At 40.2% G+C, this 23,628-nt stretch overlaps 3 protein-coding genes across 5 annotated transcripts; 2 read left to right on the forward strand and 1 right to left on the reverse strand.

Annotated features, from left to right (window-relative positions):
• Positions 1-1,770: 1,770 nt before the first annotated feature.
• anapc7 (anaphase promoting complex subunit 7) lies at positions 1,771-8,977 on the reverse strand. The gene is made up of 11 exons (XM_058070094.2): positions 8,746-8,977; positions 8,094-8,280; positions 7,768-7,887; positions 6,597-6,708; positions 6,315-6,468; positions 5,257-5,399; positions 5,059-5,176; positions 3,945-4,141; positions 3,646-3,870; positions 3,421-3,571; positions 1,771-3,339 (listed from the first exon to the last, which is right to left on the reverse strand). Exons 1-11 carry the CDS (start codon positions 8,844-8,846, stop codon positions 3,150-3,152), a joined length of 1,698 nt encoding a protein of 565 aa, XP_057926077.1. The 5' UTR covers positions 8,847-8,977; the 3' UTR covers positions 1,771-3,149.
• Positions 8,978-9,603: 626 nt separating this feature from the next.
• On the forward strand, positions 9,604-15,246 carry LOC131128655 (ubiquitin-conjugating enzyme E2 G1-like). Its single transcript, XM_058071722.2, has 6 exons — positions 9,604-9,772; positions 12,026-12,128; positions 12,218-12,315; positions 14,122-14,300; positions 14,486-14,593; positions 14,764-15,246. The coding sequence occupies exons 1-5, from the start codon at positions 9,730-9,732 to the stop codon at positions 14,570-14,572; spliced, it is 510 nt and encodes a 169-aa protein (XP_057927705.1). The 5' UTR covers positions 9,604-9,729; the 3' UTR covers positions 14,573-14,593; positions 14,764-15,246.
• A 2,090-nt stretch (positions 15,247-17,336) lies between these two features.
• rad9b (RAD9 checkpoint clamp component B) lies at positions 17,337-23,468 on the forward strand. 3 transcript variants are annotated; one of them, XM_058071249.2, is made up of 11 exons: positions 17,337-17,378; positions 17,654-17,724; positions 18,425-18,556; positions 18,654-18,768; positions 18,852-18,951; positions 19,344-19,450; positions 20,462-20,568; positions 21,915-21,979; positions 22,045-22,167; positions 22,974-23,163; positions 23,272-23,468. In XM_058071249.2, exons 1-11 carry the CDS (start codon positions 17,345-17,347, stop codon positions 23,398-23,400), a joined length of 1,173 nt encoding a protein of 390 aa, XP_057927232.2. In that variant the 5' UTR covers positions 17,337-17,344; the 3' UTR covers positions 23,401-23,468. The 3 variants fall into 3 exon arrangements, with proteins under 3 accessions (XP_057927232.2, XP_078645329.1, XP_078645330.1); XM_078789204.1 differs by having other exon boundaries at positions 17,338-17,378; positions 18,497-18,556; XM_078789203.1 differs by lacking the exon at positions 20,462-20,568 and having other exon boundaries at positions 21,915-22,167.
• The last annotated feature ends 160 nt before the right edge of the window (positions 23,469-23,628 follow it).

Genomic DNA, 23,628 nt, shown 5'->3' on the forward strand with positions numbered 1-23,628 from the left:
CTGTGTGGAGTTTGCATGTTCTCCCCGAATTTTCTCCGGGTATTCCGGTTTCCTCCCACATTCCAAAAAACATGCTAGGTTAATTAGCGACTCCAAATTGTCCATAGGTATGAATGTGAGTGTGAATGGTTGTTTGTCTATATGTGCCCTGTGATTGGCTCGCCACCAGTCCAGGGTGTACCGCGCCTCTCACTACCCCGAAGACAGCTGGGATAGGCTCCAGCACCCCCACAACCCTTGTGAGGATAAACGGTAGAATATGAATTAATGAGTTCTCCTATGTTGTGTGGAAGTGGTAACTTTTTGGCTTCTTATTTTCTTTCCCCACCCTCGGCCATCTCTGTGTGGAGTTTGCATGTTCTCCCCGAATTTTCTCCGGGTACTCCGGTTTCCTCCCACATTCCAAAAAACATGCTAGGTTAATTAGCGACTCCAAATTGTCCATAGGTATGAATGTGAGTGTGAATGGTTGTTTGTCTATATGTGCCCTGTGATTGGCTCGCCACCAGTCCAGGGTGTACCGCGCCTCTCACTACCCCGAAGACAGCTGGGATAGGCTCCAGCACCCCCACAACCCTCGTGAGGATAAACGGTAGAAAATGAATGAATGAATGAGTTCTCCTCCTATGTTGTACTAGTGAAGGTAAGCATAAAAGTGCCTGGTAAGAAGAAATATCTTTTTAGCCAAAACATGAGCACCTTGAGTTCATATATTTCATCTTGTCTTTCTGCGGCGTATTCATTTAGGAATTAGGAGCTTTTCTTCATGATTTTTCTGCATTAGGCAGAGCACAGCTACCTCACTGCTATTCTAGTAACATACACGGCGAGGGTGTCCAAACTTTTTCACATCCCGTCAAGGGCCGCATGCAACAAAATGAAAAGATGCGGGGGGCCATTTTTAATATTCTCATACGTACCGAAAACAATTCAATGTGACGTTGATGTTCTCTGATCAAACATTTGCAATAAAAGTGACCGTTGTAATTAGATTTAGATTATTCCGCTTAAACAGTATGACTTATTAAACACATTTAAAATATAAAAACATAATATTCCATGGCTGTCAGTAATTTTACTATAATGTTGGGTGAGACACACAAGCACCAGACTTGATGGCCAAAACAACAGGCTTTTATTGCAGGTTTGAATAAGATCTCTAACACGGGCTAATGTTGTAGCCGTAACCCACACCAAGCTGAATTTCAATTTTGGCACCCCCAAAATATTAAATATTTTTCTAGTCTATAATTAAAAAATATTAAATCATGACTGCTGTAATTTTTTTTTATAGTCAAGGCAATTAAATGTTTTTTTTATTCTACACTGGTCGCTAGGTGTTACTGTTACTGTAATGTTGGGTGCGACACACAAGCACCAGACTTGATGGCCAAAACAACAGGCTTTTATTGCAGGTTTGAATAAGATCTCTAACACGGGCTAATGTTTTAGCCGTAACCCACACCAAGCTAAATTTCAATTTTGGCACCCCAAAAGTTTTCAGTATTTTTCTAGTCTATAATTTAAAAAAATATAAAATCATGACTGTAATTTTTTTTTTTATAGTCGAGACAATGAAATGGTTTTTTTTTTCTTTCCAATGTGCCCCTAATAATCTTTCATAATGTAGTATTGCGGGTTCTTTTTTATTGGTACAAAAACAACCCGCGGGCTGCAAATGGCCCCTGGCCCGGACTTTGGACATCCTTCCAAACGCCTTTGTCCACATTTTGTCACCTCATTCCATTCCATACACACTTTTTTCCTATAATTTGATCAGTCTTTGAAGTGTAATGTATAAATGTGCACATACTGTACTTGAATATACTGTATATGATACTTCACATGGAAGTGTGTATATCTGTACATAATAATAATAATAATAAGCACAGCAGTAGGACGTATAGGACGTCATTTTAGTCGGCTTTTGGTGTGCCTGTACCAACGAGTACTTTGAGCTTTTATTTTTCTAGGTTATTTCCTGCAAGGCCTTCCTGTGTGTGTGTGTGTGTGTGTGTGTGTGTGTGTGTGTGAGTACACTAGTGTGACCCTGCATGCCAACTATACTACCCGTCCATTTTTGTGTTATTGCATTTTTACATTTTTTTTTTTTTTTTTTATTAAACTAGAATTCATAAATTAGTTTAAAGCGCCTTCATTTCAAACCAACACATCATTTCTGCCATTTGTTAGTAGACTTGTAAACACTTGGTATGATAATATGTGCAGTGGTTTAATTCCCGCTCTCTTTTCTCTTTCCAGCCAAGGCCATGTAGGCCCAAGTTCCCCCCCCCCCCCCCCCAAAAAAAAAAATCTGTTGGCTTTGATTTTGTGTTGTGCATGTGTGTTTTTGGGGCAGCACACTTTACAGTAACATGAGCTGCATGTCAGAAAAGTGAAGACAGAGCTGGGTTGGAATTTGGAAATAAAATGTCCTCGTTGGTCCTTTTCTGTTCTTTTGCGCATTGAGGAGCCAAGCGAGAACGCTATCAGCTTTCAAATGCCTCCTTTTTTTTGACCTGAACATCTTCATACTGTTTTTGGTGCATGTCTTGCTCAAATCTGCTGCCTTGTGTAATTAATAGACGATGTCAAGATTTAATGGCTACAAAGTGTTTTAGATATGCGTTAAAAACAGTTGATCTTTCCTAAGGAAATGCTTTTATGGGCTATTTAAAAAAAATGGAGCAGATGCAGTGATTACCACTGCTCTGATGAATGTTGGATTCAGGTAAATAAAATTTAGGTTTCATGAATGTTGTCGTTCTTTTTGTGTGGGAACTTTGCATAAAGTTGGGCCGTGTCGTCCACGTCAACACAATTTTAATTGTACAGTTTAAAAAATATTTACATTTATGCATTCCGACATGACGATATATACCAAAATGTATCAAATATCACCAGACACCACTGATTGAATGTTAATAATAATAATAATAATAATAATGTATATATCATTATATAGCATCTTTCACAATGATGCTTCATTTAATTCCGGGTTGCGTTAGCAAACAAGGCATAGTTAGCATCGATGTTCAAAAATCAGTAACAAATGAGTGGACTTAATACTGACCTTGTGTTTTGAAAATGAAATGAAAACTGCCGCGGTGCGATTCCGGCGTGTCAGTCCCCCTCGCGGCGGCCTCGCGTCACTGCATCCCAAACCACTGTTCCTGGTCGGCCCACTGTGCCGCCTCGCTGTCGCTGCCCTCGAGGTCGCCGTCTTCACCGCTGCCCTCCATGTCGTCGCCGTCCAGCTCCACCGTGGCGTCCGTGGGACTCTCCTCTTTCTCCATTTTCTGCATGCCTTCTAGGGACTTCTGATCATTTGGGTCCAGACTACGGAATTTTGGCAAGACTTTAGTGGAATATTCTTGCTGTTTGGACAGCCCTGGTTAAAACAATGGAATATTCGGTTACCTTAGCGCGATGCTATACTGATCCATGGCCTCCTGGTAATCATTAACCGCCACCAGGAAGTCTCCGAGCATCCTGTGCAGCACACAGTCGCTCTGATTGGCCAGGGCCTTGCGAAGCAAAGCGATGCCTTCTTCGTGTTTCTGTTCTCGACCTTCACAAAAAAATGCAGTTTATGACAATTCAAAATAAAAAAAAAGTAGTATTAGTTGTAGTACTACTACATACTCAGTAGTTCGGCCTTTTTCACCACGGCCTTTGTGTAGTCGGGCCTCTGAGCCAGAGCTTTATCCAGTAAAGTCTTGGCTTTCTCCTGGGTCACGGGGTCCTCCAGGCACACGGTGGCCAGGATGGTGAGGGTCTGTGCGTTGGCCCCTAAGGTCTTGTAGATGTTATTGGCCATCCCCATGGCCTCTCTGATGCCATTGGACGCCAGGTAACAGTCGATCAGACCTGCAGTGACACAGCTATTAATACTCGGCGACGGGCGGGCGTGGGGGGTCTCGCAGAGGGTGAAGCAAACGTGCCTTCGTAGCAGTCAAGTCTGCACGGCGCCAAGCGCATGGCCTCGCGGAAATGGATGATGGCTTCCTGGACGCGGCCCATGTTTCTCAATGCCGCCCCCTTCAGGAGGAGAGCCTGCACGCTGTTGCTGTTCAGCTGGATGGCCTTAGCGCCGAGGTAAAGCGCTCTGGAGTAGCGCTTGCTGTAGAAGCTGTGGCAACTGACAGCGCAAGCATTGGGTTATTAGAAATACGCACAAAGCTTATAAATAATAAAAGATTATATGTAAATATGTATATATTTATGCTAAAAAAAAATTGTAGTACAGGGGTCTCAAACTTGCGGCCCGCGGGCCAAATGCGGCCCGCGAGACACCAGTTTGAAAGCTGTGTGCACACCGGACACAATTAACATGATTTTTGCATGATTTTTTTGCCCCTGTTTTGCTTTGGATTAGCAATGAAGCTAAAGGCTACAAATAAATAATAAATAAAAAGGGTACAAATAAATGCAGGAAATGATTCGGAATAAAACATAACATAAAGCATCTCATCAAACATGTTGTTAAAGTTACGACGCTGCTCCCGGATGGAACTGAGTACGATGCTAACTTGCTAATTGGGTCAAATTATTAAGTTTCATTCATGTTCATGTTAAAGGTTAAATAACTGTTAATACTGTACATTTGAATCTGAAAAAAAATATTTCTCTACCAACTGTATGTGGTTTCTTACGTTTTTCTTATTTGCTGTTTTATTATTATTTTACTTATTTATTACAGATTGATTGATTTATTGTCTTTATTCTTAATTTGTTTATTTATTTATTTTTTATCTTATTTTGTGTATAGAAAAATAAAAAATTAAGATATTTGAGAACAGTGGAATATTTTATCGGATATTTTGGTGTGGAAAACCGGAACCAAAGTACTGAAAAAGCGTAGTGTATAGCAGAAGCAAAAGCATTGAAGATTTTTTTCCAGTTTTTAATAAATGGGTTTTGTTTTTTTTGTTTTTTTTGAAAACCTGATGCGGCCCGGCTTCACCCAGAACCTAGCTCCGGTGGCCCCCCAGGTAAATTGAGTTTAAGACCCCTGTTGTAGTATTATGTAAGCAGTCTGGCGGCTTATATACTCACCCTGAAATCACCCAAGGTTCTGCGTGCTGGTCTGAAATATTGAACAATCGCCCTCCCAGAACCTCAACATCTTCAAGGTGTCCTTCTCGGGCCAGCAAGTAGCCATAGACGTCCATTCCTGTCAATCAAGATGGCAGCCCTTATAATACATTATTTTGATTTTCATTTACAAGATATAATTTTTTTTTCTAGGGGTACCTTTGATGAGATACGGGTCCAGCATCTGGGCTTGTTCAAATTTCAGGATGGCATTCTTTGTGTCACCTGCCCTGAAGTAGACATCTGCCAGGCTCACCAGGAGGTCCACATTGTCCCGCAATAAAGACTTCTTCTCCAGAGAACTGAGACAGGATGGAGGAACATGCGGGGAAAAATTGCAAGAATTAATATTTTGCACTGTCGGGTCTTAAGGAGGTACTAAGTAAAGCTTCAAAATGGGAGTGAGGCAAAAAGTGGACTGAAAAGTGGGCTCAAAAAACGCTGAAACCTTGTTTGATGCCATTGAAAATGGTTTATGTTCTTAACCCTTAGATGCATAAGTGGGTCAAAAATGACCCGGTCAGGTTGTTTTCTTGAAATATCTTCATAATTTGTCCAGGTGGCAAGCCAAGTATGGCCTAAAGATCTTCTGGGTGTGTGATGCACGCATCTCCTATGCCAGGGGTCTCAAACACGTGGCCCGCAGGACACTAGTTTGAAGCCCCCGCCTTGATATGAAAGTTTAATGTTAGTGCGGCCCCGCGCAAGTTTGATATGGATGCTGTATGGTATCATGTACCCAGAAAAAATTATTACGTTTGATTAATGTTCATGTTAAAGGTTAAATAACTGTTAATAGTTATCCTCCGTATCCGTGTGGAAGTGGTAAGTTTTGGGCTATTTAAGGCTACCGTTTAGGTCGCTAGCTCTCTAGTTTGCGAGTTAGCGTGTGTCTCAAGACCCTGCAGTTGCCTAGTGAAGGGCCGAGTGAATTTTTTTTGGGTGTACCACTTGGCTTTTATTTGTTCCACAACCCTCAGGATCTTTTAAAAGCAACGATTCGCTGCAAGAGGCCTTGCTTATGCAGGTCAGCAATGGAGTTGATGACAGTGAATCCACGTTTTCGCCAAGACTTTTCCTTTTTAAAAGGCTGTGGTCTTAAATTTTTGATCACTTTTAATGTTTGTGTTCCAGGATGCACCCCGCCTCTTGCCTAAAATCAGCTGGGGATAGGCTCCTACCAACTCAGGTTTACTCAGGTATGGTATTTTGCTTACCAAATGGTGTTGATGGCCCTTTGATTATCACCCGCGTGTATGAAGGCATACGCCTTTATCCACACAGACAGCCAATCCAGGTTGGGGACACTCTGGATGACGTCCATAGTCATGGACGCCACTTCAGCTCCTTTCACTGATAAAGACAAAAGACCTACGGAAGGCAAGAACAGTTACAGGTTTTTACAAAGAGATGAAAAAAAAAGCTTTTTATGATTGATGATGATGATGATGACTTTTGAAGGACAATATGAGACAATATGAGGTGTGTGTTGTGCATACCAATGATCGCATCCATGGCCAGGGGGCACTGTCGGAGGACTTCTTTGTAGCTCGTCACTGCCGAGCGTTCCTGCCCAGCTTTCCTGTACAAGTTAGCTAGCATCATACTGATCTAAGGTAAGAAGACATGAAAAAGTACATTAAAATATTGTAGAGAATTTTTTTTTTATTGTGAGGGATGCCATACTAGAGATACTAGAGAGCCTGATTTTTATTCTTGAGATCGGTTCAATACTGGTTCTTCAGCACATCAATGAAACAAGGAGCACATTTAAAAAGGGCCAAGTGCTGTGTGATAGTGTACATTTCCAGTGGCTATGCTATTACCAGAAATTCCGATGTATAAGCTGCAGTGGCGTATAGCACATATAGATATTGTGGCACACACAAGTCAGTCAGAACCAGGTAGCTCTTAAATAGATAGGAGCCTATCACGAGCTATGAAAGAACCCACGGCGAGCTTGTCGACCAATACTCAATATAAGTGTGACTCACAGTGTCGTCTTACAAAGTACACTCAACTCATCACACAGCAACTTAACACCTAAAAGTGCCTAGAAAATATAAAAGTACCACTGCGTCTGAGCAAAGGATTTCATTGGAGGACAAGCGGGATAAGAAATTAATTATTAACTTACTGGTACCATTTTGAGTGTTAATTTCTATTAAGTTTTAATGATTTATTTATTATTATTTTTATAATAAATTATTATTTATTCTAAATTATTTGTACAAATTACTGTTTACGCTGTACATTGTTGTTCATATTTGATGTCATCTATTTATTCTCCACATTATTATTATTTATTATTATGCGGGAGCCAGGCAACGATATTTATATTGTGCAATGACGATAAAAAAAAGTCCATCTATCCATCTATGAATCAATGGTTAATGGATTTTGATTTCCATCTGCACGACGCTATCAAAACAATTATGACTCAAAGTTTGTAAAGAGTATAATATGAAAACACAAGAATTAAAATAATGTGTATAAATGTAGTAGGTTTAAAAATATTTTATGACCACCTATTCTGCTTATTGTTTGGCAAAAGTCACAAGTTAAGGTGCAAGTAATGCTTGCATCGGTTATGCCAACAACCGCTTACGTCAACGCCAGTCAGCGTCAACAGTTCCCAGCATTATGATCACCACAATTAAAGAAGCTTACCTTTGGAGTCCGCTGTCGGGACGGGATCCCATCCAGCACTGCAATGGCATCTTTATCCAGTTTTAAGATCGTATAACATTCAGCTATCTTGTACTTTACTTCAATCTCTGAAGGAAGACTCTGGAAAACAAAATAGGTTCCAGTGACCTCCATTCTTGACATAAGGGCAGAAGATGCATCATCATTTCCCATGAGCATGATCACAGAGGACAAATAAATAGCATAAACTTTGTTTTGTTTCGGTTATCAAAACAGAAGTTTCTCGTACATTAAGTGAAGAACCCCGCAGTTTATGCACATTTAAAAATGTGTCTTATTGACTATACCTGTGCCTGAAGGTTAGCTGCAGCTCCACCTGCAGAGGTACGAACTTTGGATGTTTTGCTGAGCACTTTCTTCTGTTGAAGTGCCATACTGTATTTACAGGCAGCATTGCGGTACTCTTTATCGTGGAAGATGGCATCAGCATGGTAAACCAAGAGCTGGTACTTCTGGGCGGGGGAGAACAACTCTCTAGAGGCAAAACAAATGAAAAACATACAACACACAGCGTTAAAACATATTTAGAGCACTCACAAATTATATTTGTATAATGTCTGTACAGTGCAGGGCAGCTACATGAAGGAGCAAGTTATACAGTGAATACAATACAGTAAATGGAATGACACCTTCAAACGTCAGTAGCATTTGCATTCCTGTAATATTTCAAACCAACATAACAACAGAAACATTTAACTGATATACTGTCACACGTAATTCTAACTCACTGTTACAGTTAGGTCGCTATTCGTGTGTATGGTGTTTATATTTCGACGTAGTTGTTTATAATGTCTGTGCAATTAGTTTTAACCAAATGTATTCGTGTTCATAGATTGTTATTTACGTTGTCGCTAATCAACTAGCAATGTGCTGAAGACTACATAGAGGTGTTCGGGAAGCCTTCCAGGAATTAGACGGACCCGCCGTGATATTACTTACGGGTTATTATTACTCATCGTCAACAACAAGCTGCTCAATATCCGGACGTTGGAGTGGAGACCAGCCGCTGCCATGTCCCGTACATGATCCACTACATTCATTTTCAGTAGCTGTATAGAAGATAGACACCTTATTTGGGTTGACGTTTGTGTTTAAAAGTTTCAGCGAATAAACAGCTAACGCTAGCTAAGCAGCTAACTTCTGGTCTATTAAAAATGGCGCCCGCGGACCTCTCTTCCGCATAATGGTACATGTTGCCTTTAAGTGCACTTGGAAATATTAACTTTCATTCCTCAAACTCAGTGGTTGTTCAATGTTGACAAAAGTAACCCTGGGGTCATTGAAGACACTTGAGATTTAAAATATATACAGTACATACGGTAGGGAAAATATGATGTGAATTTGATCCCTGATTTTGTAATTTTGCCCCAACAGTGTCGTATATTTATTGTAACTGTAAAAAAAACTACATTTGATCTCTTTTGTTGTCTCTTTTTTAATCTGTGATCTCCTCAGTTACTGACGTTATCTTTTGTATAATTCTCAATGTACAATATTTGTAATTATACTAACCCATAATTTCATAAGTACAGAAATAATTTTAAAATAGCATTCCATGTATGCTCACTTTATACACCTGTCAACAATTATTTTAAATAATACTTGGGACTAACTCCGGTTTATTAAAAAACAGCTTCATTTTAAATAATATTCTCAATTTTTCCATGGACGAGTAACAATTTTGTAATTACTAATGATAATGATAACATTACGAGAAAAACAAATAAGGAATAAGAGCACAATATCTGGCACCTATGCGGATTCTCACACGCGCTGGCAACAATCTGCACGCATGCGCACTGCTAAAGTCAGCGGCTGAAGCTTGTGTCAAAACACAGAGGGAATCAGAAGCAGGCAGCAAATCTGGGCTACCGCAGAGTATTTGAAAAAGCCAGTTTCCCCTCCCAATAACGTACACATACCATGACCGAACAATCAGCGCTACTTCTTCGAAAACAACTAGCAGGTAAGACGAATATCAATATGTGTGTGACAAACGTGTGGCAAATATAAAGTTTACGTCGGTAAGCAGCCAACGTTAGCGTCGTTAGCGGCTAGGCGATGCTATCATGTTTACGCTATACATTTGAGGTTAAAAAAAAAATCATAAACAACGCAATGGCTCCTTGGTGAAGCAACACGTAATAGCGGTGGCTGTGGTTATATGAATAAGAGTCATTCTTCCACTCAACGTGATTTGATTTTACAATTCACTTGCTGACTGGCTAGCAAGTTCGCCTCTAGTTAGCTGACGGAACAAAGGAATGATCAGCGCAGTGATTTATCACATTTAATTAACTCATACTTATCGAATGAGAGTAGTGCCAGTCATACTCTTCCATGCATTAAAAACAAACACCTCTCCGTGAAGTATAAAAATACAGATGAGTATAATGAATATTGCTCGTCGACTTGGGCTTGCTATTAACTGGTGAAATTGTGTGTGGAGTGTATTGCAGTAATGGAAATACAAATACTAAATGCATTTATGAAGGTACACTTCACGATGTGCTATGTAGGCTACTGCACACTGACAGATTTGTGTATATCAGGCCTTTATTCATCTATTAAAGTAACTTTATCATATCTCCTGTATCACAAAAGACAGTCTGTGTTTATACATACTTAAACATTTTAAACAATTGCATGCCTGTTGTTCAGTTGTACATTAACCACTGTAAATTTTTTGTTGTTGTTTTACTACGTCTGTAATTATTTTTTATAATTCTTCTTCTTATAATTCTTTTTAAACATTTCCTCAATTTGTGCATACTTTTATTTTGTCTCTTTATTTTTATAGCATGTTTCAGTGTTTGCTTTTATTCATTTATTTGTGTTAGACCAGGGGTGGGCAAACTTTTTGACTCGCGGGCCGCATTGATATGACAAAATTTACGGGGGGGGCAGACTATATATTTTACACCTAACAGTCCACCTGGTATTATTGTATCTGTAAAATTGTCATCTGCTATTATTATTTATTATTTTATATTTATATTTAAATATTTTAAAATTAATACAATATTATAATAATTACAATAAAATTAAAATAATAATTATTATATTATTATTATGTAAAATATGCAAATATAACAATAATATTATATAATTAATATAATAATTATAATGATCATAGTAGTTCTAATAATTATTATAATAATCTAATAATAATAATTATTATTATTATTATTATGTGCTTGTGTCCCTTTTTTCAGGAACACTTTGTAAACAACAGACCATGTCAAAAAACGAAATTGATAAAACCATCAAAAGGTTGGCTCAGGCCATGATGCCAGGTTGTATGTTGAGTTTAAATGAAATACTTTGGAAAGATTGGGCGGGCCGTATTCAAACACTTGGCGGGCCGGATGTGGCCCCTGGGCCGTAGTTTGCCCACCCCTGTGTTAGACCGTCACAGATACATTTGGAGCCCTTGCTCACAAACATATTATAATGAGAATGAATATAGATTGTCATTCTAACTCCGTACAGTACATGACATCATGACTCTGCTTCTTAAAGGGAACCCATTATGCTCATTTTTCGGCCCTTTGTATTGTGTGGTGGAGTCCTATAGAGCAGCAACACACAATAACCCACACAGAATTTTTTTTTTTTTTTTTTTAGATCTTCCAGGATCTGCATTTACATTAACAAGCACTAAAGCACAACTCGAGTGACACACACACACACACACACAGCTGCATTAGCAAGCACCCTAAAACCAAGATAACCCAGTTTGCTTATGCTGGCTGTTGATGCACTAGTAAGAAGTATGAAAGGTTTTTCTCCGACCATGCCGATGTTTCCTGTTGCAGCCTCAACATGTAAAGTTCAGTAGAGGACCGGTTAGTGTTTTCTGAGGGCACACACAGCACCACAAGAGAGCAGTCCGGGCACAGTGAGGGGGAACTGCCACTGTTACTCTGGAGCTGAATATCTAACTCCCAACGTGAAACCTCAACATGAACCTTCTTGTCATCGCAGACAAGAAGACAGGAGAGAGGGGGGAAAAAAAATCATGCACGCACTTGTGAATTTATCAAAGTATTTCATGCCTGCCGCATCTGCAAGATCTGCACCGCTCCATAAAAGGTTCTTTATACTTGCTCCACAAAGCTGCATGGACCCCATGGATGCGGCAAGCATGAAACTGTTTTTTTTTTTTTTTGGCCCAAGCAAACCTGAGACCTGAAATATGCCTCTGCCTCTCTTCCAGAGCTCAACAAGAACCCTGTGGAGGGCTTTTCAGCAGGTCTAATAGACGATGATGACATCTATAAATGGGAAGTTGTGATCATAGGCCCCCAAGATACCCTTTTGTAAGTCTCCATTTATTTGTCCCCCCCCCCCCCAAAAAAAATTCTAAATGCATCATTTTAAAACTTTGTCCTGTTTTTTTCTGTTGCAGTGAAGGAGGCTTTTTTAAAGCATATTTAACCTTTCCCTATGATTATCCCTTACGACCTCCAAAGATGAAGTTCATAACTGAAATCTGGCACCCAAATGGTAAGCACTCGGTAACCCAAACATTGACCAGGTTTGGGACACGGACTATGTTTACTTGATTTGTGGTCATTTTCCAAGCAGCTATTGGAAGCCTAAATTCTTTACCCGGAACGACGAAAACAATCCCGCCCTACATTTTGAGTGTGCTATGTAAAACTAGAAATGTTCCATTTCCATTTGAACGCACTATAAATACAGAAGTAGAGGGATTTCAATGTGCTCATGACAAAAACAATAATAAAATAAAACATTTGTGTCACACTGCTGTCATAGATAAATAAACAACTATGAAATAAGGGTGACAATAAGTGATGATTTTGACACTTATGGGAAACAAAAGTCAAACAAATGTAGCCAAGAAAGTAATATATTCAAAACGATAACACATAACATTCACTGATATTGTGTTGTGATAACTATGATATACTGTAGATGTACTCAAAAACTATAGTTAAAAGCTATCGAGTAGGCTTCTTTGTAGCTGTATTGGAACCTGTTCGTGTCTCAACACCTCTGACACGTTGACTTACGTCAACATAAGCGATTGTCAACATAACCAAACTTCCAAATTTCCTCCCATCACAATCTTTGGGACATACTGATGATTTTTCTCTTTTATAGTATGCATTTATCTCAAACCATTTTCAAGCTACATCCGTTTGAAATAGTAGTAAAATCAAAATGATCTCAGGCTCTATGAGGGCTCCTGTGGATCCCCCTGGTGGACAGAGCCAGCATTGCTGCGCCATCAATTCTTTTTCTATGCCGCTCGTCCTCCAATGAAATGCTTTGCCACGACGCAATGTACTTTTTTTCTCATTTAAACTCATATTGCTACTTGTTTGTATATTTCTTAGGTATACCTTTTGACTGTTAAGTTGCTCTGTGATGAGTTTAGTGTTCTTTATAAGAAGACACCATGTCAGACTGTTTACATTCTGCAGTTTCTCTAAATTTGTGGCGTATACACTAGAATTTATGGTACTCGATTAGCAAAGCAGTGGTCGATTAATTAATAATCTTTGATTAATCGATTAATTGTTAAAGCGCTAATGATACACATGTATTTACTGAGTCTGGAAAAAAGTATGGAATTTTGAAAAGTCAAATCTCTAGGACATATCTGTGTGGAGTTTGCATGTTCTCCCCGTGCATGCGTGGGTTTTCTCCGGGTACTCCGGTTTCCTCCCACATTCCAAAAACATTCATTCATTTTCTACCGCTTTTTCCTCACAAGGGTTGTGGGGGTGCTGGAGCCTGTCCCAGCTGTCTTTGAGCGAGAGGCGGGTTACACCCTGGACTGGTCGCCAGCCAATCACAGGGCACATATAGACAAACAACCATTCACACTCACATTCATACCTATGGACAATTTGGAGTCGCTAATTAACCTAGCATGTTTTTGGAATGTGGGAGGAAACCGGAGTACCCGGAGAAAGCCCACATGGGGAGAACATGCAAACTCCACACAGAGATGGTCTAGAGTGGAATTGAACCCTGGTCTTCTAGCAGTGAGGTCTACGCGCTAACCGCTAACCAAAAACATGCTAGGTTAATTAGCCACTCCAAAGTGTCCGTAGCTATGAATGTGAGTGTGAATGGTTGTTTGTCTATATGTGCCCTGTGATTGGCCGGCCACCAGTCCAGGGTGTACCCCGCCTCTTTCCCGAAGACAGCTGGGATAGGCTCCAGCACCCCACGCAACCCTCGTGAGGAAAAGCGGTCGAAAATGAATGAAATCTCTAGAAACTGACACTTTTAAACAGACCATTCAGGCTAAAATTTAAAATATTCACTCCTAAACAGTTGCAAAAAATGGAGACGTGTGTATCTCCATCCTACACGAGCCCGGAGAGGATAAGTTTGGCTACGAGAAGCCAGAGGAGCGCTGGCTGCCGATCCACACCGTCGAGACAATCATGATCAGCGTTATCTCCATGCTGGCCGACCCCAACAGCGACTCACCAGCAAACGTGGACGCTGCGGTGAGTTAAACTGCACGTCACCTGCGCCGTTCGGCTTTCAGATCGTGGAATGATGTCATTCAAAAGACCAGCTAGCATATGTCATCGATTAGCGACCAGTCCAGTGTTTTCCTTGTCATCTCACCCATTACCTTGAATAGGATAAGCAGTTACTAACGAATGAACTAACTATTTTTCTCTCACAGAAAGAGTGGAGGGAGGACCCCAACGGTGAATTCAAGAGGAAAGTGGCTCGTTGTGTAAGAAAAAGTCAAGAAATGGCCTTTGACTAGAGGGACTTTGACTATTCCAGGGTAAGTACAGGCTTTTATTGCGTGCAACAAGTCCGCATGGGAGAGGAGGAATTTGATTAGAATTTGGTAGTGCATATATTCCTCACATTATTTGCATCACTGCTTAAAAGCGTATGCATAATCTTGCTTTAGGACATGGTAGTTATGAAATGACTTTTTTTTTTTCCCAGTTGAAGGATATGCCTCCAGAGGGAAACGTTCAGGCGTCTACGCCCCTTGTTTTGCAAGCCAAAAGGAATTGGTTGGCTTCAATCCCTTTCCGTGAATGGTTGTCATTTTTCGCAAAGAAGAAGAGCCAATTTGAGAACACTACCAGCGAAATTCACTTACTTCCTACCTGGAATTGTATAATCTTATTTATTTTGGAAAAAAAACTAATGATGTAAAATATGTCACTACTGTAAATTAACTTGCTTTTTTTATCTGCTGCTGAACAGTTTCTACTTTATACCAGGTTTCTTATGCAATTTAGTGGTCAAAGAAGGAGTCTAACAATTGAAAACCTGTTACCTTGATATCCATCCCCTTGTCCTTTCTACTACGTACATGTCAGCCCAGCATATATCTGTCAATAGATTCTTATTTTCAAACATTCTCATTCATTCACTGTTGCCTTTTTGGCTCCACTTCCACGGACTTCTTTTTTTTTTTTTCTTCATAAAGAGTCTACGAAGTTGTCGTGGCACTTACACAGGTCTTTTTATTTATTTATTTATTGTGTTTTTTTTTTTTTTTCTGGAGAGCATAACCACCTGCAAACATTGCATGATCCCCTTCAATCTCACTTAGATCTTGTTGCTAAATCTGGGTTGTAAATGATAAAAAAAAAAAAAACGACTCACTCCGAGAGTCCATCTTTTAGTTTACAATAAACGGATCGCCGATAATTCACTGGGATCCACTCGTTTGGCCCTCCCGCAAGTGGGAAAAAAAAAAAAAAAACCGCGGGTAATTGAGATGTTGCTGCATTCAGGCACTATTGTACATAACACTAACTTGCTTTGGGAAGCACTATAGCGATACATGGTACATACACCCTTACTCATTCAGCATTAACCAACAGGAGTTCTTCAAGCTACCTCACTCGCTGTATATACAAACTATACTATTTTATACTAATGTATAAAGAGGCATGCTGGGAAGCCCACATACACACACATGCCTTGTGGGTCCCAAATTAGAATAAAATAGTATTGTTTTGCATGTTTATTAGCGTTTATTTCAATACCCACATAGTCTGTGTACAGACTACAATTTACATTGTGTGTTCCGCATTCTTTTTTTTTTTTTAATTGCACCATGAGGTAAGCATTATGTTTGAACTCCTGTTGGTTGGTGGTGTGTGTGTGTGTGTGCAGTTTTCACAACAAATGCTTTGATCGAAAAACCTGCAAATTTGGAATCCACTGTATTGGCTTTGACACGCATGACTTAACATTAATACTCGGTTTGTGCCAACTACTCAGGATTAAACTCCATCAATGTTGCAATTAGTAGCCGGTGGGATAGACTTGTAATATTCCTGACTGACTAAACTATCTTGGTCAATGAAGACGTATTTCAACTATCATCACCAAAAAGGGTCTGTGAAAAAAAAATCCTAAGCTGTGATTATTGTGTGCATGTGTGTGTGTGTGCGAGTGTACTGCTGTGGCATCCGAATTTACCTCAATCTGGTTGTTGTTGTCTTCATGCCGGGGAACTGGGCTAGCTGTTAGTATATCGCGCAGTCTTTTCGGGGTAAAACATGTAGATGCTGAGAACTTTTTTTTAAATGGAAAAGTAAAACTTTCAATCATTAGTACTTTTTGGTGCATATTTAGCCAGCATATATCAATTAAGTTCAACATTTGGGCCGTCATCCACATGCAAGTAACTGTTTGGGAAGCTAATTACTATTTGAAATTGGATTGTATTTTGGTGGTATGCTAACCATCCCCCCCCTCTCAGTAATTGGCTTATTCATCATTAAGCCTTGCAGACTGACACTGACAAATAATGAACCGTCTTCTGGCACATGCAATCAGCGTTGAATGAGTTCGAATATGTGAAGGTTATACCGTTAATGTCTATCCTGCGTGAATGTGCCGTTGTACTCTCAAGTAGACTTGTGTAGACTCCATCATTGCTGTCAACGTTTTTAAGTCTCAATTTTCTAACCTGCCATGACCTCCCTCCTCTGACCGGTGTTCACTGTATTTGCACAGATTCAGTGTGCGTTTTTGAAACGTCATCAAGCAATACGCTCTGAAAAACGGTGTCCAGGTAATTCACCCTATAATGTCATAACTTGTTTTGTTTCCCATTTTGTGTCAACGCAATGTATATTGGACATGATGCTCAATAAAGCGTGTAAAAAGTTCATTGTAGTTGGTTGGATGTTTTATGGATCCTCCCCTGTCAACAATCGCCCATTGACCCCCATTGACGAGGACGTCGGTGTTTCAGCGCCCCCTTGTGGTAGCAATGCTAAACCGTATTTTCGCAATGACAAATCTGACAGTGAGCATGCGCGCGATGTAGGAGAAGACGGTGCGGATAAGTAAATTAATATTAATCATGATTTACTTATCGAAGTAAATTAATCTTACATATACCCTTTATGTGCGCGCACGCTCACTGTCAAATGTGTAAGTATCGTTTCAAATGAATAAAAGTACCAAACCAGTCACTTTCTATTACGTACTGTACAATTATGCCTGGCACGCGCACCTTGTTTAATGTGTCTCGTGCGGTCATTCGTCGTTAAACATGAACTGTGTGTTCGACGGGAACAGTGTAAAAGGTAACAAAAAAGCCCTAACAAAAAAAAGCTAAACACTTGTATAAACATTTTTTCTCGTTTTTTTTAAGGAGTTCTAGGTGTTCAGTTGAAGTTGCTATTTTTGTGTTAATGTTTTTCGAGTTTGAACGTTCTTCCACGAGAGCTAGCATACAAGCAAGGCCCTTTTTGCTAAAGTGGAGTATTTGCTAATCTTCGAACAAAGCAGTATTTTACACACACTGAAATAACAGTAGGATACTCATCATGCTTGTGGTGACTGCTAATGTATGTTACAGCTTTTGGAAAGGCCATTCAGGCACTTTCACGGATTGGAGATGCGTTGTGGATCGATCCCACGGTCAGAGGGGTGAGTACCAGAAACCGGGTGCACTGTTGCCAACTTTTCAGTAAGAAAGGTAGCTATTAGCAGTTATCGAGGTCGCTAAATTAGGCCATTATCCAATTGCCATCTAATTTGCATATAATAGAATAAAAATAACCTTTTAAAATGAACACATTATGCTGTGTGTATGTTTTGACTCATAGTAACATGACATAACATGTTCCTGAATAGCACACTCTTGTGGTGAATATATGTAATAGCAACTGAGCTTCACAGATATCAGCAATACAGTAGACTTGGCAATTACTTACATTTTTACATGTAACCTTAAACTAATCCACTTTATCCCATAGAAATATGAATACACCGTCTTCTTCCATCCAGGTTTACTGAAGATTAAGAAACATTTGCGTTTCAGATCTTGCTGTATAAAACAGTGCAAGCTCCATCCCCTCGGCATTGCGGCTCCAAAGCTGACTGTGCACCACCGGCTGGTGACTGCCTTTGGGTGGGGCGGACATCTGAACAGCACCCGCCGTTTCTCAGTGAAAACACAAAATGCAGAATAATACGTGCTTTCGCTTTTGAGTCCCTGAATACCAGAAAATTCCCTGACGACACCAGAAAAAACAATATTGATCTTGTGCTCATATCAAATTGATACTGATCTTAGTACTTGGTATCGATTAGCACACCCATAATTAAAAGTATTTTTATTTTAAAGCTGGCACTGAGATCGGTGAATGCAGCTCAGTCTGCATATGCCTGCTTCCTCTTCTCACCCATGTTCTTCCAGAAGTACAGCCTGGCATCACAGGAGGCCGGTGAACCTATTAAATGCAAACTGTCCATGAAGGTATCTCAGATACACTCATTTGTATTGTTGGATTCCAATTATCCTTCAGGACTAATACTTTTTTTTGGGGGGCCGGGGTCGTCAATTTGCTTTGGAGTCTTTGCTGCCACTGTTCCGTTGTTTGACTTCCATCGAGCGTAACGTGGAGCGATGCCAGATATCAGTCAACACTGCCAGTGACAGAGTACTGATCCAGTTTTTTTGCAAGCATGGTAGGAAATAAACGATGAGTTATTGTAAGGCATAATTACAACCATTATTCGTTGACTTGTTGCTATCTTTCTGTTTTCCCCAGGCATCACAAAAACCCACAACCTGCGTTACCAGGAGAGTGCGGCACTGCAGGCTGTGTTTGCGTCACAGCTCTGTCCCAATGTGATGAAGGCTCCAGCCAGGTAAGCACCTCCGTGTCAAGTCATCTTTGTTGCAATTCTCCTATTCCTTGTTGATATTCCATGCAACTATTAGTGTCTGTGAATATCCTCATTCATCCAGGTCATTGTATTCTCACTGAATCCATCGCACCTCTCATCTGAGCAGGCTTTGATTAGAGTCGGATGCTTTAATGACGCTAACCAAGGTTACACTGTATAATAAATATTCACAAATTTTCGAAGCACGCTTATTAACATACTGTTTACATATGCTTATCCATACTACATTGGACTGGATTTTTCAATTCCAGACTCCTATGATCATGTAGCAGTAGATGGCAGCATTGAACTAAATCTCTGAAGCTTGTTAACTTGAATATGTTTCCCTCCGTTTCTTTTCTTCTTCTGTGCAGACTTCTTGCAAACATGGTGATGCATTTCCCAGCATCTCAGGAGGAAGTCACTCTGTCCATAGCTCCTTTCCGAGTCAGTCTGATGAACTACCATGAAGACGCAAATGGTGAGCTCAAGTTACATTGTGGACCATCACAATGTACACATCACAATTTATTTTGTTTTATTTTTTTTAAACCCTTTAAAGGGCACTCACTGAAATACTTAGAAATGTAAAAATTCAAACCTTCAGTGTTATTGGGGGCTATATACTGATTGATCACAGCCCATGATGTCACTTCCTGTGACATTGTCTGATCTTGGCTGATTGGCATGAGAAAGTCACATGACTCTGTTGCCTTGCTGAGACATGGGGAAACCCTGTTTTTTAAGTTACCATATATGGTTACTTGCCCTATAAAGGGTTAAAATACAAACAATACACATTCCTTGTCGCGGCGGTAGAATGGTTAGCGCGCAGACCTCACAGCTAGGAGGACCAGGGTTCGATTCCACACTCGGCCATCTCTGAGTTTGCATGTTCTCCCCGTGCATGTGTGGATTTTCTCCGGGTACTCCGGTTTCCTCCCACATTGCAAAAACATGCTAGGTTAATTAGCGACTCCAAATTGTCCATAGGTATGAATGTGAGTGTGAATGGTTGTTTGTCTATATGTGCCCTGTGATTGGCTGGCCTCTCGCCCCAAGACATCTGGGATAGGCTCCAGAACCCCTCGCGACCCTTGTGAGGAAAAAGCGGTAGAAAATGAATGAATGAACATTCCTTGTCATGGTGCAATTTGAGTAATTTCCTTGGATTTTGTCCGTGAACAGTGTCCATTTCACCCATTTTTCTCCACACATGTCTTCTTCAGTCTTCAATCTATGTGTTAATAGTATATTATATTATATAGTATATTACTATATAATAGCAGTATAATACAATAGTATATAGTGTATAGTGTTCATCACACAAAGCCAGTCCTCCAGTACCGGGGGTAAACTAAGTAAATGTATATATGCTGGCCAGCTATAAACGACCCCTGGAGAACACTTGGGGCCTTCCTGATGTAATGTGAATGATCAGACTACACAAACCATGTACTAGTCGTCGTAATGTTGGCTGCTTCTGTCGCAGATCACATGAAGATGATTCACACCGAGATGGCCTTGCACTCAGACGAGTTTGACTATTTTCAGTCTGCAGGCGACTCTGCCATAACCTTTTGTCTGAAGGAGCTGAGGGTAACACTACACCCGCCACATGATGATGATGATGATGATGATGATGATGTAGAGCAGGGGTCTCAAACTCAATTTACCTGGAGGCCACTGGAGCTAGGGTTTGGGCAAGGCTGGGCCGCATCAGGTTTTCCAAAAAAAAAAAAAAAACGCATTTATTAAAAACTGAAAAATATACAAACTTTTTCAGTGCTTTGGTTCCGATTTTCTACAAGAAAAGCTCTGTTCTCAAATATCGTAATTTTTATTTTTCTGCACAAAATAAGATGAAAAATAAATAAACAAATCAAGAATAAAGAAAATCAATCAATCAGTAATAAATAAATATAATAATAATAATAAAACGCCAAACAATAAAAACTTAAGAAACCACATATAGTTGGTGGGTAGACAAATTATTTTTTTCAGATTAAAATGAACAAAGCATTATTAGAGCCCTGTAGACATGACAAAACACGACTATAGTCACATTTATACTCTTTTTATTTACAACATATTGCGCAACTGCACGGTCTTGAGACACATGCTAACTCGCAAACTTGAGAGCTAGCAACCTAAACGGTAGCCTTCAAGTTATTTCCTTTAAACTTAAATAGCCAAAAACTTACCACTTCCACACGGATAGGGAGGATAACTATTAACAGTTATTTAACCTTTAACATGAACATGAATCAAACGTAATATTTTTTTCTGGGTACATGATACCATACAGCATCCATATCAAACTTGCGTGGGCCGCACTAACATTAAACTTTCATATCAAGGCGGGGGCCTCAAACTAGTGTCCTGCGGGCCACATTTGGCCTGCGGGCCGCATGTTTGAGACCCCTGATGTAGAAAATCTATGTGTGACCGGCTCATTAATGTCTTTAGAGCTCATATTTCAGTTTCTCTAATCTGGACTGTGCTCCACTGTCTGTATTAAGTTCATGTGAGTCATTTTTAGACCACAATATTGTATTTATTCCCTTTTTCTTTCACCTCATATTTGATCCCACATGCTGAAAGTATGTGAGAATGGACAAAAAGGGGAAAAATAGCCACAAATTCTGAATCAGAAATCATCAGGAATGTGTTTAATGATTCAAAATGAGCACAATTGAACCCAGCTTTGAAAACACACAAGCACTTGGTTGGCCTCTTGGAAATTTGGATAAAGGGTTGCGGTGTTAGCCTTATTAGCCAGACTTGACCTGAACACACACTACTTCTTGTCCCTAATGTCTTGGAACGTCTCCGATGGCCTGCTGTGTGCTCGTTCATCAGACTCCGCTTGCCTGCGTTTCATCTTGCCTTGCTTTTTGTTAGTTAGAAAATTTAAAAATTGTATTGTTGTGTAATTTTTCAAGGGTTTGCTGTCCTTTGCCGAGTTACATTGTTTACCAGTTTCAATCCACTGCGGTGCTGCAGGAACGTGAGTCAATCTCCCTCGAGTTCCAGTGACCTCAAGGGACCCACAGTCACCGCTTTCATTTGCAGGCCCGTGTGCTTTTCTGTGGAGGACCTGGTCCTGGAAGCCACTGTCGTGTTGGCCACCCTTATCGAGTCTGACAGCAGAGGCCTGTCCCAACCAATAAATACCCCAGACCCAATTTCACTCAGGTATGACACTCTACTGCAGCGATTGAGCTGCTCTAATTGAATCTTCCCACAGGGATCTACCTGAGCCTCTCTCCTGGATTACAGCCATGCCACATAGCTCTCATTGGCCCTTTTTAGACTCCTAAGTGGGTGTAGGGTTACAGCCAGCCTTGAGTCTGAGACAGGGATAAGTAGGGCACCTCAGTGGACCAGTGGTGGTGCTTTTGTACATGCGACTGGCTGTGAGCTCAAGTCATCTCCAGTTAGGACGGATGTTTCATTTTGGATATAATATATATTAATATTATAATAATAATAATAAAACGGCAAATAATAAAAACTTAAGAAACCACATATAGTTGGTGGGTAGACAAATTATTTTTTTTCAGATTAAAATGAACAAAGCATTATTAGAGCCCTGTAGACATGACAAAACACGACTATAGTCACATTTATACTCTTTTTATTTACAACATATTGCGCAACTGCAGGGTCTTGAGACACATGCTAACTCGCAAACTAGAGAGCTAGCGACCTAAACGGTAGCCTCCAAATTATTTCCTTTAAACTTAAAAAAGCCAAAAACTTACCACTTCCACACGGATAGGGAGGATAACTATTAACAGTTATTTAACCTTTAACATGAACATGAATCAAACGTAATAATTTTTTCTGGGTACATGATACCATACAGCATCCATATCAAACTTGCGCGGGCCGCACTTTCATCTTATCAAGTTTTCATATTAAACTTTCATATCAAGACGAGGGCCTCAAACTAGTGTCATACTAGTACTTTGTGATGGCGTTTGCGTTTGTCTTGACAGGTGTGCAGATGCTGCTGTGGTCTCATGCGAGGCAGCCACACCTCAACCTCTCATCCATCATGATGGGATGGAGATGGTGGCATCCAGCCAGGGCAGCCCCTTCGACCTGTCGGCCACACACCATCACAGCCTCCTTAGACTCCATGCACGCGATGAGACCTGGGCCACGACCAGCCCAGCTTCCTCCATGGTAGTCAACCATTTCTGCCAGCAAGCAAATAAGGAAAACACTTTTGTTGTGCGCATCATCCACTACTACAGTAATATTGTCTTATTGTATCACACTTTCATATTATAGATCTGCTCCCTGCTGTTCCGGGCTTTGTCTGCAGAGCAAGGTGAGAGTCCTGCTGCCACACTTTGTGTTCTGGCTCACCACAGCGACATGGAGGAGGATGAAGACTCTGCAAGAGAAGCTTCTGTCTAAGGTCAAAACTCTGACACAATTCCACAGCACTGAAAGCTCCACGTTAAACTATTTAAATTTATTTATATTTATTTATATTTAATTCCAATTTCAAGCTCTTAATATTAAATGGTTTGTGTTCACTTGCAAATTGAAATTAACTTTGCATAGGTCATTAGTGGTTAGCGCGCAGGCTAGGAGATCTGGGTCGATTCCACCCTCGGCCATATCTGTGTGGAGTTTGCATGT

This window comes from Doryrhamphus excisus, linkage group LG3, assembly GCF_037039965.1.
Source record: "Doryrhamphus excisus strain RoL-2023G ecotype Guam linkage group LG3, RoL_Dexc_Guam_v1.1, whole genome shotgun sequence".
NCBI classification, from domain to species: domain Eukaryota; kingdom Metazoa; phylum Chordata; class Actinopteri; order Syngnathiformes; family Syngnathidae; genus Doryrhamphus; species Doryrhamphus excisus.

Bases quoted from the DNA above. Each gene is read 5' to 3' on its own strand.
- LOC131128655 (XM_058071722.2), top strand. From the start codon at position 9,730: ATGACCGAACAATCAGCGCTACTTCTTCGAAAACAACTAGCAG. The intron at 12,129-12,217 runs GTAAGTCTCCAT...TTTCTGTTGCAG, and splicing joins GGCCCCCAAGATACCCTTTT to TGAAGGAGGCTTTTTTAAAG. The intron at 14,301-14,485 runs GTGAGTTAAACT...TTTCTCTCACAG, and splicing joins CAGCAAACGTGGACGCTGCG to AAAGAGTGGAGGGAGGACCC.
- anapc7 (XM_058070094.2), bottom strand. From the start codon at position 8,846: ATGAATGTAGTGGATCATGTACGGGACATGGCAGCGGCTGGTCTCCAC. The intron at 6,469-6,596 runs GTATGCACAACA...TGCCTTCCGTAG, and splicing joins GGCCATGGATGCGATCATTG to GTCTTTTGTCTTTATCAGTG. The intron at 3,871-3,944 runs GCACGTTTGCTT...GTGTCACTGCAG, and splicing joins CAGACTTGACTGCTACGAAG to GTCTGATCGACTGTTACCTG.
- rad9b (XM_058071249.2), top strand. From the start codon at position 17,345: ATGAACTGTGTGTTCGACGGGAACAGTGTAAAAG. The intron at 21,980-22,044 runs GTGAGTCAATCT...TTTCATTTGCAG, and splicing joins CACTGCGGTGCTGCAGGAAC to GCCCGTGTGCTTTTCTGTGG. The intron at 22,168-22,973 runs GTATGACACTCT...TTGTCTTGACAG, and splicing joins CCAGACCCAATTTCACTCAG to GTGTGCAGATGCTGCTGTGG.